Raw genomic sequence first — 17637 nt, forward strand, 5'->3', positions numbered from 1 at the left:
AGATTAGAAATTTTAAAAGGGAAATGGATGGATTTGAAGTTAGATATAGTGGAAATTTGTGAAGTTTGGTGGTGGGAGGAAGAGGACTTACGATCAGGTGAATACAGGGCTATAAATAGGAAATCAAATAGGAGTAATGCAGGGGTGGGTTTAATAATGAATAAGAAAATAGGAATGTGGGTAAGCTAATATGAACTGCATAGTGATGCATATATTAGCCAAGACCATGCTGACTAGCTCTTCAGGTGATGAAGAGATTGAAGAAATATATATGATAAAAGAAATTATTCAGATAGTTAAAGAAAGGAGGTGAAAATTTAATTGTGATGGGGGACTGGAACTCGACAGCAGGAAAAGGGAGTGAAGGAAAAATAGTAGGACTCGGGGGAAATGAATGAAAGAAGAAGCCGCGTGGTAGAATTTTGCACAGAACATAATCTAGTCATCGCTAACACTTGGTATAAGAATCGTAAAAGAACGTTGTATACGTGGAAGAGAACTGGAGACACCAGAAGGTTTCAGATTGATTATATGATGGTAAGATGTAGATTTAGAAACCAGATTATTAATTATAAGACATTTTCAGAGGCAGATGTGGACTCTGACCATAATTTGTTGGTTATGAACTGTAGGTTAAAACTTAAGAAATTGAAGCAAGATGGGTTATTAAGGAGATAGGACATAGATATGTTCAAAGACCTAGAGGGTGTTGAGAGTCTCAGAGGGAGCGTTAGACAATGGTTGACTAAAAAGGGAAAGGAAAACAGTAGAAGGTGAATAGATAGCTTTAAGAGATGAAATATTGAAGGCAGGGGGCCTAGTAGAAATCTTTGGGTGACACAAGAGATATTGAATTTAATTGATGAAAGGAGAAAATGTAAAAATGCACCAAATGAAGCAAGCGAAAAGGAATATGAATGTTTAAAAAATGAGATCAACAGGAAGTGCAAAATGGTTAAGTAGGGATGGCTAGAGGACAGATGTAAGAATTTTGAAGTGTATTTCACTAGGTGAATGGCAGATACCACCAACAGGAAAATTAAAGAGGCCTTTGCGGAAAAGAGAAACAGCTGTATAATCATCAAGAGCTCAGATGGGAAACCGGTAATAAAAAAAGGTTCAAGTTTCCCTGAAAAATGGAAGGAGTATATAGAGGGTCTGTGCAAGGGAGGCAAATTAGAAGGCAAGATTATAGAAAGAGAAGTGGATGTAGAAGAAGATGAACTGGGAGACATGATACTGCCAGAAAAAATTTGGCAGAGCTCTGAAAGGTCTAAGTTGAAACAAGGCCCCGGGTGTAGGTGATACTCTGAACTAGTGATAGCCTTCGTAGAGCCAGCCATGATAGAATTATTCCATCTGGTGTACAAGATGTATGAGACAGGCGAAATACCCTCAGGCGTTAAGAAGAATATAATAATTCCAATTCCAAAGAAAGCAGTTGCTGACAGATGGGAAAATTATGGAACTATCAGTTTAATAAGTTATGTTTGCAAAATTCTAACATGAATTCTTTACAAAAGAGTGGAAGACTGTTTTAAGCCAACCTCAGACAAGATCAGTTTGGTTTCCGGAGAAATGTAGGAACAGGCGAGGCAATGCTGACCCTGCAACGTATCTTAGAAGATAGGTCAAGGAAAGGGAAACATACATTTATAGCATTTGTAGACTTAGAGAACGCTTCTCACAATGTTGATTGGAATACTCTCTTAGAGATTCTGAAGGTAGCAGAGGTAAAATATGGGGAGCAAAAGTCTATTTATAACATGTACAGAAACCAGACGTCAGTTACATGAGGTGAGGGGTGTGAAAGGGAAGCAGTGGTAGAGAAGGGATTGAGATAGGGTTGTAGCCTGTCCTCGATGTTATTCAATCTGTACATTAAACAAGTTGTGAGGGAAACCAAAGAAAAAATTGGAGTAGGAATTAAAGGTCAGGGAAAAGAAATAAAAACCTTGCAGTTTGGCGATGACAGCAATTCTGTCAGAGACAGCAAAGGACTTGAAAGAGCAGTTGAACAGAATGGAAAGTGTCTTGAAAGGAGGATATAAGATGGACATCAACAAAAGCAAAACAAGAATAATGAAATGTAGTAGAACTAAATCAGGTGATACTGAGGAAATTAGGTTAGGAAAAGAGTCACTTAAAATAGTATATGAATTTTGGGCAGCAGAGTAACTGATTGTGACTGAAGTAGCGAGGATATAAAATGTAGACTGGCAATGGCAAGAAAAGCATTTTTGAAGAACAGAAATTTGCTAACATCGAATATCGATTTAAGTGTTAGGACGTCTTTTCTGAAAGGATTAGCCTGGAATGTAGCCATGTATGGAAGTGAAACATGCACGATAAACAGTTTAAACAAAACGAGAATAGAAACTTTTGAAATGTGATGTTACAAGAGAATGTTGAAGGTTAGATGGGTTGACCATGTAACTAATGAGATGGTACTGAATAGAACTGGGGAGATAAGAAATTCGTGGCACAACTTGACCAAAAGAAGGGATCGTTTGATAGGACACATTATGAGACATTGAGGGATCACCTCTATAGTATTGGAAGGAAGTGGGTGGGGGGTATCATAGGGGGAGACCAAGAGCTGAAATACAGTAAGCAGATTCAGAATGATGTAGGCTGCAGTAGTTATTTGGAGATGAAGAGGTTCGCACACTATAGAGTAGCTTGGAGAGCGGCATCAAATCAGTCCTAGGACTGAAGACAGCAACAACAACAACAGCAATATAATTAGCGTAGGAGAAATAATTGAACGTACTGAACTGCTTGAAAATACACTTGCTTTTGATTACATTTATTTCAATGATAAAATTTATTTTAAAAAATGCGTTAGCAGTGGGGCATTCTTTAACTGGGACTTAAGCAGACATTTTTGTTAATCGTTTTGAAATTAAACTGTTTGAAGAAAATCCTGAAATTACCAGTAAATCATTAATTATAAGAAATATGTCGTGCCAATACACTGTTGCTTCAAAAAAGATGAAACAGATACTTCAGCCTAACTTTTAAATACATTGGTCCCAAACTTTCATTTGTTACAGGACATGAGAATGTCAGAAGAATCAATTTTCTTGATCTTACACCATTTCTAATCACAATCATAAATTTATTTTACTATTTACAGGAAACCAACTGCAACAAATGTTATCATAAACTTTTTTTCCCCACTCAAATATAAAAAAGTGTTATTTCATTCAATGATTCGTAGAATATTAAAATTTTGGCTAAAGTCAGACAAAATCCAAAAAGACATAGCTATTCTTAAACAGATTGCTACGGCCAACAATTTCAATACTAATGAAGTTGATGATTTGGTCGATAACTTATGGAAATTGATACTCTCAAAATGCAATGAATTTAAAATTTACTTTAATTACTGATATGGGTAATATAAATAAATTATTTAACAGTACTGACATCACCATATTTTTCTCTACCAACAATTTTCTACAGAAGGTGCATAAACTTGCAGTTGGTAGCTAGAATATCAAAGTCTGGTATTTACAAAGTTCTTTGTGATGGCTGCGATAAACAACACATCGGGCAAACTGTCCAAAGTTTCCGTATCCACTTTACAGTACACACAGGTAGTGCCTGTGGTAAATCATTATTTGGCCAACACCTTATGCAAAATAAGCATTCTGAAGGTTCTCTCCAGAATAACTTAAAAATTCTTCATAATGCCCCCAAAGGGTACTTTCTTAATATCCTTGAGGAAATCGAGATTTATGCACATTACAGAAATGAGCCATCTTTCTTCACTAAATGGGCAACTGGACTTAAAAACATTTTTATTGTCTTTTCGATGGTCTGCCAGTAAATATTCCTGCTCTTTCGTTTCCCTTTTTTATCTTATTTCATCTTTATAACATAACATATATTTTTACATTTTTTAGTTATTGGTTTCAGTCTTATTTTATTCTTGGGTTACATGATACATAGATGGTATAAAGTGTCTCAAACTGTACTTATTTCCCAGTTAGTGGTAATTTTGATTATTTTTGGCTATTTGTATATTTTTTCCAATTCCCAGCTGACTAGTTTTAGACAGCATATTTTGGCTGCTGGTATATGTTTTCTGTGTTCAAGTTCCAGGCCAACAACTTTTCAACCTGCATACTCCAGTTTGTTCACCGATCTTCGCATCTCCACCGTGTCCAGTGGCATCTTCTTCTTGCCACAACAACAATGGCACAACATGTGCATCACCACAGATACCAGAACTACGACTTTTAAACTCATCAGTTCCTGGTGTCTCATCAACTGTATACATCTCCACAGGGATCAGTGGCATCCATTTTTCGATGCGATAGTGGTTCACCGAAACTTTGTCCGTGTAGCGACAGATTGTGTCACCTGTCGGCATTACACCTTTGGTTTATAGTCTGCTTACCAATGACGTACCATATTGATACTCTTTGTGCCATCTCCATGACAATTGATGGCTTCACTTTTAATCATCTTTACTGCGTATTCCTTTGATTTGTTTTACACTTTTACATACTGTTCACACAGGGCAGCTAATACTCATATAACTGATTGTTACTAGTTTGTTTTGCATTTACTTTTTATCATTGTTTTACTGATCAACTACGGCTTGTACCAGTTAATGCTGATGTAATTTAATGTCTTTATTTTTAATTTTTAGTGCTCAAATTTATAATTGTGGTGTATTCAAGCTTTCCAGCAACTGACATTTGTATCTTTGCATATATGTTTCGTGCTCTGACTGCCGTCTGTACTCACCACCTGAGATAAACATCTTTCCATTAATTTTACGTATTTTATTGGTCTTAGTTTTTTAACTTCATTGTTTTCTAAGTTGTTACATCATCTGTAATTCTGAGATTTTTTCTGAATATGATTGTAATTGATTGAAACCGCTGACCATTTTAGTAAATATTTTACGCAATGAACACAGAATTCAAAAAATAAGTTGTTGCCACCAAAATAATCAATCCAGTTTATTCACAAATAATACTTTCGCATTAATTGATCAAGAATGTAGATGTACAACAACATCTGCATGCCCCCTGACAATACTACACACAGTTAGCACACCATAACAAATATAGGTGCTCAAGCTATAATTTGGAACGTTGATTGTCCCTGAACTTAACAGTGAATATAACACAGTGGGAACTATATATAGATTCCACTGGTATACATCAAGTGCTTACCTTCAGTGTTGGGAATGTGAACCATTTAAGTGTCATATTTACCCATTGGTGTGGTGCACAAGTGACCCTGTGTGAATTTTATGAATTCGCCTGTGCCTAACTCTCCTCAACATGCAGGGTAGATCAAACTAATGTTGAAGACTGGGAAGAGGTCTGGTAGCAAAACCTACAGCCGAGATTATTTTGAAATGGGAAAAATACCAAGGAGCAGGAAAAACTGAAATTTTGAGTAAATTTTCTGACCTCATATCGGTGTGTGTTCTCTCTAACAAATGCCTACTATTTTGTGGACTGGGTCATCTAATACACCATATTAAACTCTCACCAACTGTTTGTGATGGGCACTTGGAGTAGTAACTTATTAGGATGTAAATTTTGCTGAACTCTCTTTACATCATATAATAAAATAATGTCAGTTTCTAAGAATATTGGTGGTTTTTATTGTCATTGTGAACACCTCCTTTCCATTTTCTTTCAGCTACTGGACCACCAGTGTTTCCTGGTCCTAGAAGTGACTTCAGGCCTCCAGGTCCTGATGGGTTCATTCCTCCAGGACAAATGGGTTTTAGGCCACCAGGTCCAGGACAGTTTTTAGCAAGAGGGGTTACTGAACCGTTGCCACCAGGACATGAGAGAGAGAATTTTGATCCTAGGGGACCACCACCTCATGAGATGTTTGAAGGTCGACAGAGACCTGATGACTTTGTACAGAACAGGGAAGACTTTGATCATAGAAGAGGTCATGAAGATTTTCCTCCAAGGGGGCCACACCATGCAGAAGATTTCAATATGTCTTTGAGAACAGACGATTTTGAACGCCGAGGGCCTTCCCGTGGACCGCCTGTTGAAGAGTTTGAACCGAGAGGCCCATATCCTGATGACTTTGGCCGTGTGCGAGGTCCTAGACCCGACATGTTTCCACCTCGAGGCCCAGAAATGTTTGGACCAAGAGGAATGATGGGCCCCAGAGGTCCAATGCGACCTGAAGGCTTTGGACCTCGTCCAATGCTAATGCGTGGACCTGGTAAGTTGAAATTCTTACAATTAAAATGTTTATCTGTTGTTCTTTCGTATATAAATTCCAGCAAATTTAGAAGGAACGTGTGTCAGTAATGGTTGGCAAGATTATTTTTGTTTATCTTGTAAGAAGAGGTGGTTATTGTACCCATAGTAAGTGTGTTTTGCCTAGCTTGACTTTAAAGCACTCGATACAGAACTTAAAAAAGAAGAGGGGAAAGAAATGTGTAATCTAGTTGTAATCACGCCTCTCTAGATTATCCTTTTGGTAATAATAGTATCAAACATGACATTAGCAGTCTTGCTTTTGTATTTACTACATTTTATAAAACTTGTTTGATTTCTGTTATAAGGTGCAAGTATTACAGAGGGTAATATTATAGAGAAAAAAGAAGTAGTGAAGAATATATGTGTTTACAGACTAAGATTCTAAGTGTAATTCCCATTGAGTTTGTTCCCTGCTTAAAGGTATGAAAAATTGATAGTGATGGTGGGTAGAAATGTGCACCATTTGTACTTGATGTCAGCAGATTTTCGTTTTCTCGTTGTGTTGTGAAATCATGCAAGTCGTGCATCATTAATCATTTAGAACTGTAGGTGTAGGTGGGTGATGCCAAATACTTATGGTTCCTTTATGATGTCCACTATCATCACTCCCACAACATTCATTTCTATTTCTGCTGCATTCCAGGCAAAATTTCATTCCACTGCTTTCTGTATTCCTTTGTACAGTTCTTAACTGTGTTGACCCTTGTTCTAACAAATCTAGTGTAGAACCAGAATGAGATTTTCATTTTGCAGCGGAGTGTGCTGATATGAAACTTCCTGACAGATTAAAACTGTGTGCCGGATCGAGACTCGAACTCAGGACCTTTGCCTTTTGCAGACAAGTGCTCTACCAACTGAGCTACCCAAGCACGACCCGTCCTCACAGCTTCAATTCTGCCATTACCTGGTCTACTACCTTCCAAACTTTACAGAAGCTCTTCTGCGAACCTTGCAGAACTAGCACTCCTGGAAGAAAGGATATTGCGAAGACATGGCTTAGCCATGTGAAGTTTGGAAGGTAGGAGACGAGGTACAGGCAGAATCGAAGCTGTGAGGGCGGGCCGTGAGTCGTGCTTGGGTAGCTCAGTTGGTAGAGCACTTGCCCTTGAAAGGCAAAAGTCCCAAGTTCAAGTGTCAGTCTGGCACACAGTTTTAATCTGTCATGAAGTTTAAGATCTAATGTAGTTACACACAACGATGTAAACACGACGCAATGACACTCTTAATTACATTTAAAAAGTCATTCTGTTATTCCATGATTTCGTACCTTTTTTGAAAATTGATCAGGTGGTAGGCATACTTTGCTTTTTATACTGGGCAGTTGTGTCAGGATGAAATAAGTTCCCATAGAGCTTACAAAGCAGAGTTCAGGAATGTAAACTTGTTTGTGGCCTTAGTGTAAGATAGTCACTTATAAGAAATGGAAATATTCTGTCACTATTTCAAATCCAGGTTTTTCAGCTTTCAGGACTGTTCATAATGACAGTTGAAATCTTTCATGTTACGTGGTGGGAACTTTTGGTGGCTAATGTGTGGTGGTAGTATGTCAACAGTCTGTGTGATTTGAAGTTGTATTTCACCATTTATGATTTTTACTACATGATATTGATAGAAACAATAAGTAAGGGCTGTATTTTCATTGTAATGTTTTACTAATTTGGTCATTCTGTATGTTTTGTGGGATATCACGCATAATTAGGAACGTGTGGATTTTAACTGACATGAGATCAATTCGCCATTACTTTCCTGCATCTGCATCATCCCAAAAAGCCACATTATGGTGCACAGCAGAGGGTACTGAGTGCACTATCATTACTTCCTCCCTTTTCTTTATAAACTGTGGATAGTCCATGGGAAGAATGTTTATTGTTTAGCTTCTGTTTGAGCTCAGCTCTCTCTAATTTTATCTTCGTGGTCTTTCCACAAGATACAGTATATGGAGGTGTAAGTACTATACTGATTGACTTTACTAGGAGTGTACACTCTTGACATTTTTACAGCAAACCACACCATGATCCACAATGCCTCACTTATAGCATCGAGCATCTGCAACTGGAGTTGACCGAGTGTCTTTGTGACACTTTCACACATACTAAATGAACTTGCAATGAAACATACTTTGTGGGTAGACTGCAATTCTAGGGGACTCTTACAATGAATCTATGTGGCATCTGCTTTACCTGTGATTAGTTTTATGTGGTCTTTCCACTTTAAAATTGCCCCATGCATATATTCCCAGGTATTTTATAGAGTGACTGCTTTCAGTGACTGTTCTGCAATCATGCACTCATACAATAACAGGCCTTTTTGCCTATTTACGTGGAATGTATTACATTTATTTATGTTGATGGTCAACAGTCAATTCCTCCATCAAATATTGGTCTTCTGCAGCTCTTCCTGCAGTTTACTACATTCTGGTTTCATGGTTAATAACTACATTGATGACTGTACTGTAAATACTAGCATTTATATCTCCCCTACAATCGTCTTAATATAGTAAATTAAATGTTACTACTAATGATATTTTTGTGAGAGTCTGCATCATGAGAAATTTTTCATTTAATTAACGTTAATTTGATATCTCATTGGTGTAAATCTCTTGTCATTGTAGTGCTGCTGATATAGATCGTTATGCTTTGTGTTAAGAGAACAGAAGGTTATTGTTGTTATTATTTATCATCATCATCATCGTCATTATTATTAGCCAAACGATTGCTGTCTCGTCTGTCAAAATTAAGAGAATATTGAATCAGCTTACAGCATTTTATCATAAAGTGGGAAACCAGAACATGTAAAGACATAAATGTCGGACTGTGTCCTGCTGTCAGTATGTTTATTAATGGTCTAAAATGACTTCCAACTTATTTGTCCATTATTTCTGCAACTCTGTAGGACCCATGTTTCACCCAAGAGGACCACCTCATCCAATGGCAATGAGAGGAATGGGACCAGGACCGGGACCGGGGCCAGGACCAGGGCCTGGTCCAAGACCTGGTAAATATAATTATTCAGTGAATATTTTCTTTAATAATATTGTTTTCTTCTATAGTGTGCATAGGTTAGGAAAACAAATTTCATTTATAGGAAGCTAGAGAGCAAAGAACATTGTGAAATTTTTTAATGATTTCATTTTTTTTGTTCTGTTAGTAAGAACATTTATTACAATTGTAACAGATTTAAGAGCTTGCATGATATCTGCACAATTAGGTTATGGACTGTCACTGTGTTCTGTTGTATAGAAATGCAAAGAGAGAAATTATCAAACTGTTGCAGTTTTCAACTACAGCTATTGAAATACAAAATTTTTAATAATTTTATAATCTCATATGTAATAGACAACTGTATAATGTAGTGTTTATGTGTTTTTAGGTATGTGGATGGATAATCAGGGACCTCCTATGTATCCACCAAGAGGATTCGAAGGACCTCCTGGCGAGGGCCCACCGCCAGATGGATTCTTTCAGAGACCACCATTTGATGACATGGAGCGGCGGCAGTGGGAAGATGGGAGGCATGCACGGGGCCGTGGACAGGGTCCAAGAAGAGGTCCTGGAACACCTGGACCTGGATTTGCTCCTCATGCAGGAAACCGTAGACGTGAGGAGGAGTCACCACTACTTCAGAGTCCAGCAAAGCGTGCAAAAGCTGAGGATTTGCCATCCACAGAAAAATGTAAGGAGGAGAAGGTATTTAGAAAATCAGAAAGGGATCGTAATAGGCGGTCCCGGTGGAGTAGTGCTTCTCCTAAAGAAGACAAGTTTGAGGAAGTTAGTGTGGAAAATAATAGTGACATTACGTTTAAAAGGTCAGGGGCAGTAGATGAGTCATCACTGTGTTCTATAAAATCTGAAGAGCACTGTGAACAGAAAGAAAGTGTTAATTCTGAGAAATGTGTGACTTCAGAACCTGCAACAGATCTAGACTGTGGGGAAAACACTCCTTGTCCAAGTAACAATCAGTCGGACCACCAAAAGCAAGTCATGGATAATGAATCACATGTAAGTTCCCAAGGTGAACCAGGAAATGATCAAGAGTCATCTGCTGCAGCGAATTTTGATAATACCACAGAAGTGAGTTTTTCTGGTGCCAGAGAAAAGAATTTTGGTGACACCTCCAAAGTGTTTCTCAGCACAGAACTGTCTCATACAGATACCACCGAAGTCAATTTCCCTGACGGAATTGAAATGATTCACACCAATGAAGTGATTCATACTGACACCAGTCAGATTAATTCTCCTGTCGCCTCTGAACTAGTTCATTCTGACACCACTAAAGTGACTCACACTACTGAAGTGGTATGTACTAACACCACTGAGGTGCTTCATACTGACACAACTGAGGTAGTTCGTACCGACACCGTTAAGTTGGTTCATACTGAGACCACTGAGGCATATCATAGAGACACCGCCGATACATTTCGTACAGATGCCACTGGGGAATTTCATGAAGACACAAATGAGGCATTTTGTGAAGACACAAATGAGGCATTTTGTGAAGACACAAATGAGACATTTCGTGAAGACACCAATGGGGCGTTTCATGAAGACACCAATGGGGCGTTTCACGAAGACACCAATGGGTCATTTCACGAAGACACCAATGGGTCATTTCACGAAGACACCAATGGGGCGTTTCACGAAGACACTAGTGAGGCATTTCATGAGGACACCAATGGGGCGTTTCATGAAGACACCAATGGGGCGTTTCATGAAGACACCAATGGGGCGTTTCCTGAAGACACCAATGGGGCGTTTCATGAAGACATCAGTGGGGCATTTTGTGAAGAAACTAATGGGGCCTTTCATGAAGATCCAAATGAGGCTTTTCCTGCAGACTCTACTAGTGCATTTCATCCAGACTCTACTGAAGGGTTTCATGCTGATTCTACTGATGAGTTTCATGCTGATTCTGCTGATGAGTTTCATGCAGACTCCACTGAGGCATTTCAGACAGATGCCACTGATGTATTTCAGACTGACACCACTGAGCCGTATCAGTCAGATGCCACTGATGTGTTTAATACAGACACTACTGATGTGTTTAATACAGACACTGCTGATGTGTTTAGTACAGACACCAATGAAGTGTTTCAGTCAGAATCTGCTGATGTGTTTCGTACTGAGGCCACAGAGGTATCTCAAACTCCAAGCACTCAACTATCTGATAATGACACCACTCAAGTGTCTGATGCTGATGTCACTCAAGCGTCTCATAGTGATGAAACTTCAGCATAATAAGCTACATATTTACAAATATTTTGATACATTTCTCTTACCCCGCAAAATTTTTTGAAACACTCTTATTTTCAGATATTCCTGTTCCTCAACTACTAAATGTGAATGATGTTTTAGTCTCAAGACTAATTCACAGAAACATGGGGAATGAAAACTGATAAAAGTGTTTAACTGAAGTAATAATGCACAGGTAGTCTCCGACTTACTGATGCCCAATCATTCAGTATTTTTAAGAATCAGATTACTGTAAATTGGGTTATAGGTCACTCCTTATTGCTTACTTTTGATAGTTATTGTCTTATGTTAACAATGTCTCTTTTTGGTCACCAATCACAAGGTTGATTCTTGTCACTTATCAGCTATTCGCTTCATTTCTGTATAACTGTTGCACCTCATGTCATTAATGGTTTGCCTTTTGCACTCATATCTAAACCTGCCTGTGAGATTCTTTCCCCCTTCTGTTCCTTCAACTATGGTTTTTAGAAACAACAAATTTTGTAATGTGTGCCAACCATCCTATTTCTCTGTTTCATTATGCTCTTTAGTATAATTTTTTCCTGTTGACTCATTGCAATATGTTCCATTTTATAAAAATCATTTGAAAGGAAATGTAATGCATTTGCTTAGTCTCTGTTTCTGTTGCCTCCAAAATAGAAATCTCAATCTTGTCATCCTATGAATGAAGATGTTTTGCTGTATCAGTCACAGATTTTGTTTACATTTTTGAAAGGTATTATGCATTTCAAAAACGGTCCACTTGTCAGGTGTCCTTACAGTTAGTTGCATTTACGTGATAGTTCTCTGTATTTAAATTCAGTTAATTTCATCAAAAAGTTGGTGCTGCTCACCGGGAGCACTTCCTGTGAATGCGTCAGTGGTAATTTTGTAATTTCAGTATCTTCTTTTAAACAACCCTCTCTTACAAAAGAATACAATGCTTGCATGTAAACTTTTGTGGCTCAATGGCAAAGCATGTTAATAATCCCATGTTTACATTCTCGTGTCACTTTTTCGGAAATGTTTCAAGTGAAATAAGTCAATTCCATGTTCAAAAAATAAGTATGACACGTGCAGACCCAATTTATTTATTTATTTATTTTTCACTAGAAAACAATTGTGAATGCTCTAATTGTCAATTAATTTTTTCCTAAGGACTGCAGTGTGACTTTCTTTGTAAAAAGGAACCAAATACAACGTGATATAAGTAAAAGAAGGTAAACACACAGTGTAATTCAAAAATTTATTATGTTGCTCCTAATATATAACAGTGAACAGTTGTGTTCTTGTTCAGCTGTAATTTCATTTTCCCCAGTCATCATGACTCATTGTGCCCTTTCTCCTTTCAGATCTTTTTTTCCTTGAAGATTTCAACTTAGAGCATAAAATGACTTTTTTCTGACATGATGACGTAAAGCTTGCACTTTTTCTTCAGATCTACAAATTATACCTAGGAACCCATAATTTCATACGTATTTCAGTTACAGTATTTCAAGAGATATTTTGATTAGATATATGTTGTCACATTTTATCATAGCTTAAGCCTGTATTAGGTTGAAGACTTCCTGTGCAGTTAAACGTGTGAGCACCCCATGGTGTTTGTGTGACACACATTTCTTATATCTGTGTTTTTCTTGTGTGATGTAAAGGAGTACTTGCTGAGGAGATTGGAACAAATATTTTAAAATATCGTGTACTAATAATTTTTGTATGTTTTGCTAATTTGTTGCTCCTTTAATAGTGTTTCTGTGTTGAAATGTGCACGTCCATCTTGTTTTGATTGATGAATGTAATGGTGAAATACTATTAATTTACCGTATTTGCAGTTAAAATTAATTATGTTGTTAAGTCTTATGATAGAATTATAAGTACAAGGTGCACGAAAATTGCCATCCTTAAAAGACTGTTTTTGGGCATGCAAGTGAACACAGGACAATTTTTGAATAAAGACAAAGAAATTTTTATCTGTGATATATACAAGCAACTCTTGTGGAGTTAGTTATTTTTTAGAATAACCACATTGGTTTATGATCAAGTTTTTATTCATAGTGTTTTATGAAAATGTTGTTTTATTAAAAGTTTTCATTTCCAAACTGTTCTGAGTAGTTGCAAAATGGCTGGTTTTCAACATGCTTTCTTTCCACATAGCATCTGAGAATCTGAACTATTTTTATTATTGACACAATGTGTTCCCTCAATAGAAAGACAAAATGTTGGGAGTGATATGTTATATAAATAATAAACCTCATTCATTTCCCTCCCTTTGTTCATCCAGAAGCTTTTTCCTTATTTAAAAGTTTTTAATGTCATCATTAGTTGGGACCCTTTCTTTTAATTGTTCAGTTGACATTATAAATTTCACTGTCGTGTAGGTCAGGCTTCCCAATTCATGTCAGTGTTCGGGAATGTATAATGAAGACAATGAGTACAATATTTACAAATCTATTTGTACATACCCATTTTTCTAATTCATTACAAGTTATGATGTTATGTATCAATTTTGCAATAAAGCCAGCAGCATTTTCTGCAAAAGTCAGGCTGTGTAAATAATTCTGTGTGTGCTAGGAGTGTTATTTTAAGAAGTGAGAGTGGTCCATAAAGTGTAACAAATGAAGTAGAATAACCATATAGAAAATACCTCTTTATTTTTGTAATAATTTCTCATCTCTGCTTTCTACTGAACACCAAACAAGACATGCAGTGTTGAGCAAGCACTTGGGAATGCTCTTGCTTTTCTTCTTATTCCATTATTGGGAACCTCAATGACATTACAAACCTTGAATTTCTCTTTCACTATGCTTAAATTCACTTAAAAGTGACTGAAAGACTTCGCAAATTTCACAGTTGTATATGGCTGTGGTGATGTATCTACTGTAGCATAAAAATTACATTTTCATGCGATGTTGCCCAAAATAGTTTCCATTCAGTTGTAAATCATATCTACATATGTATGAAATTTTGCTTTACTTTTCATGGCTGGTAAAGTGGTGAAGTCTTGGTATAACATTGGACTCGTATTAATCATTGCCTTAGTTAATGCATACATAAAAGCAGCAACTGAAAAACAGAAACAGAGTGCCATTAAGTAGTATGATACCCATTTATCTTCAGAAAAAGCCGGAGACAGATTTAGCTGTAAAATGTTACATGTAGTTCAGTGCTTTCTCATCTGTCATCAGATATACTCTAGTGTTACTGTAACACATGAAAAACCTGTGTATCATCTGGATAAGTCTTCTGTTTTTAAATCTCTCCATGAAGACAAAATCATTTCTGAACTACAACTAATGGTGTGCACTAGATCATTAATATACTTGTTCGCTATTTTACTGCCCCTATCCTTAGCTCTTGGAAATGATGATGATGATGATGATGATGATGATACATATAGAAAGTTTTTTTTTTGTGCTCAATCCTCATTTCATTTTACCTGGTTGTTTCTTTTCAAAATATTGGTTGCAACAGTAGTAAATGTTCTCCACAATCCTAATTCAGCTTAACATTAGTAATATGCACACTATATTTCTTTTAATTTTTTAGATGACAGTATCATGTGCTCTAGTATTCTAGTCTCTTGGGTGGAGTGAGAGTTCTGATATTGTACATTAAATAGCTTTTAGTAGGTGTAATTCTAGGACAGATTCTGATAAAAAATAACTTTATGATCTTTGCAGTATCATATTTACACAACTTCAGATAAAAATCCAATGTTTTTGTGCCTTTCTATTTGTTCTGAGCCTAAAAAACTGTTTTATTTTTACACTTCACTATTATGATATTTTGACCACCATTTGCAACCCAGAATTTTTTTGTTTTAGGCAAATGGTGATGGTGGGAGAAAGGGGGTGGATATACACTTCATTTCTGAATGTACACCCATTGTTGGGTACTTTTTTTGTGTTCCAGTTTTATACATCTCATCTTTTATTTTCCACTAGTAGGAAATGCACAAGTGACCTGTTTCAAGAACTATAGCTTGACTATTGACACTCTTATGTTACTGCCAATCTTGACAACACTGCTTGGTGATGGCACTTTTCTTAGGATAGTTAAATATTTAGGGCATTACAAAATATTTATTTTGATACTGAATATAAAAGGTTCAAAAAAATAAAACAGTTGTTTGAGTGCACTAGAGATAGACTTGTACCAAAAACATTGTTTTACTGAAGTTGCAGGCCAATGATAAGCATCTGTGCGATTGGGTTTACAATTTATATAAAGAAATAGACAAATTAGTTATTGGTTAAGTGAAAGAAGTAGCTCTCAATTATTGTCTATCAGCCCATAACATTTGCTACACTCAGTTGATCAGAATAAGAATGGACACAATCAGATAAACAGAGGAAGAAATACGTATGTATAAACATTATCTGCAGCAAGTGGGCAATAGTGCATTTCTTATTTATCAATATTATGTGTGCTGTACATTGTGCTTATTGGGATTTTGTGCAATAACACAAATTTATCTGATGAAGTGACATGTTTTTATGGGTAGAAACTCTCTCTCTCTCTCTCTCTCTCTCTCTCTCCCCCTCTCCCTCTCCCTCTCCCTCTCTCTCCCTCTCCCTCTCCCTCTCCCTCTCCCTCTCCCTCTCCCTCTCCCTCTCCCTCTCCCTCTCCCTCTCCCTCTCCCTCTCCCTCTCCCTCTCCCTCTCCCTCTCCCTCTCTCTCTCTCTCTCTCCCTCACCCTCACCCTCACCCTCACCCTCTCCCTCCCTCCCTCCCCTCCCCTCCTTTCTCTCCCTCCCTCCCTCCCTCCCTCCCTCCCCTCCCCTCCTTTCTCTCCCTCCCTCCCTCCCTCCCTCCCCTCCCCTCCTTTCTCTCCCTCCCTCCCTCTGTCCCGCCCACCCTCTCCCTCTGCCCCCCTCTCCCTTTCTGTCTCCCCACCCATCACCCCTCCCATCAACCCCCCCCCCCCCATCCCCCTCATCTCTTAGAGGGTCAGTGTTTTTGGCTGTCTGTCAGCATGTAACAACCCCATCTTTCTGATGTATAATTTATTTTTGCAGCACATTTTCCATGTTTTCCACTTCATTTTGGTACCCTGCAGGTTTGGTCTTAGTTCATTCATGTAAATATTTGTCTGTTGCGGGTTTCTGCACTATGGCGACCTAATCCCAAGGTATTTGTTGGATTCAGTTTCAGAGAGAATCCATTACAATTCAGGCGCACAGTTTTTCTGTAGTTGGTTTTTTTTTTTTTCAGTTATAACTTTGTAAGCTAAATGTGTATGATAGAAGGGAAAGTTTGCAATGTATTAAACATGTTGGTGTAATTGATTTGTTATTGAAATTAGTACTGATAAATCCACAAGACAAAATTCAGTACTTATTAAATTTGAGGGACTTTTCTTTTTGTCAGTAAACAGTGCACATTTTGCTGAAATTGCTGCTGGCTTTATAGAAATGTCTATCTGTGTACACAATTAGTTTAAGTGACATGATTATAAAGGAAATATGACCAGTGCCAGTCGTACACTTGTGGAGTATTGTGTGAGATTAAGTAACTATCACCATTAATAATAGTGTGCATGGGAGTGAGATGAATGAGGTTTCAACAGGCAAATGCTGAAGTGACTAAAATATGCTGTTGAACTGTAAGAAGGTTTATGAGGTGAGAGACTGAAGATTTCTAGATACTGTGTTTTGCCTTTGTGAGAGTTGACTCATATTACTAATGTTAACTACATGGAACCTAACATGGATAATATATTATGAGCAAAATTGTGAAAATATACTTCAGGTGCATCTTTATGATCAGGACACCTGTTCTACATCTATGTTCATAAAATACATCAGTTTTTCTGATGAATTATACGATTCTTAGATGCTGATCTATATCTTTTTGATTGTTGTAAAGAAAATAAAACTAATGACCTGCTTCTCAATCAGAAAATAAATATTTCTTTCATTTAAAAGTAGCTTCATTAAATAAATTGCTTTTAAATTAATTAATTTTAATTTTTTTATGTTCTAACCTCCAACTATTTCTTATAGTACTCGATCAGGTCATACATAGGCAAGTTAACATACTATGCTGTGCTTCAAAAAATTAAGCAAAACAAACCATTCATAGTACTTTTTGAAAGTCATGAAATTAAGAATATTTGAATAAGGATATTGGAGGACCACAAACTGAATACC

General features: G+C 37.2%; 1 protein-coding gene across 3 annotated transcripts in view; it reads left to right on the forward strand.

Annotated features, from left to right (window-relative positions):
- LOC124556784 overlaps positions 1–16043 on the forward strand; it is a 191495-nt gene extending 175452 nt beyond the window's left edge. For all 3 annotated transcript variants that reach the window (XM_047130792.1, XM_047130794.1, XM_047130793.1), the window contains 3 exons: positions 5674–6219; positions 9153–9254; positions 9630–16043. In XM_047130792.1, coding sequence (XP_046986748.1) covers positions 5674–6219; positions 9153–9254; positions 9630–11494 — 2513 coding nt within the window. In that variant the 3' untranslated portion in view covers positions 11495–16043. The remainder of the gene's footprint in view (positions 1–5673; positions 6220–9152; positions 9255–9629) is intronic.
- Positions 16044–17637: the final 1594 nt, after the last annotated feature.

Source organism: Schistocerca americana, chromosome X, assembly GCF_021461395.2.
Source record: "Schistocerca americana isolate TAMUIC-IGC-003095 chromosome X, iqSchAmer2.1, whole genome shotgun sequence".
Taxonomy (NCBI): domain Eukaryota; kingdom Metazoa; phylum Arthropoda; class Insecta; order Orthoptera; family Acrididae; genus Schistocerca; species Schistocerca americana.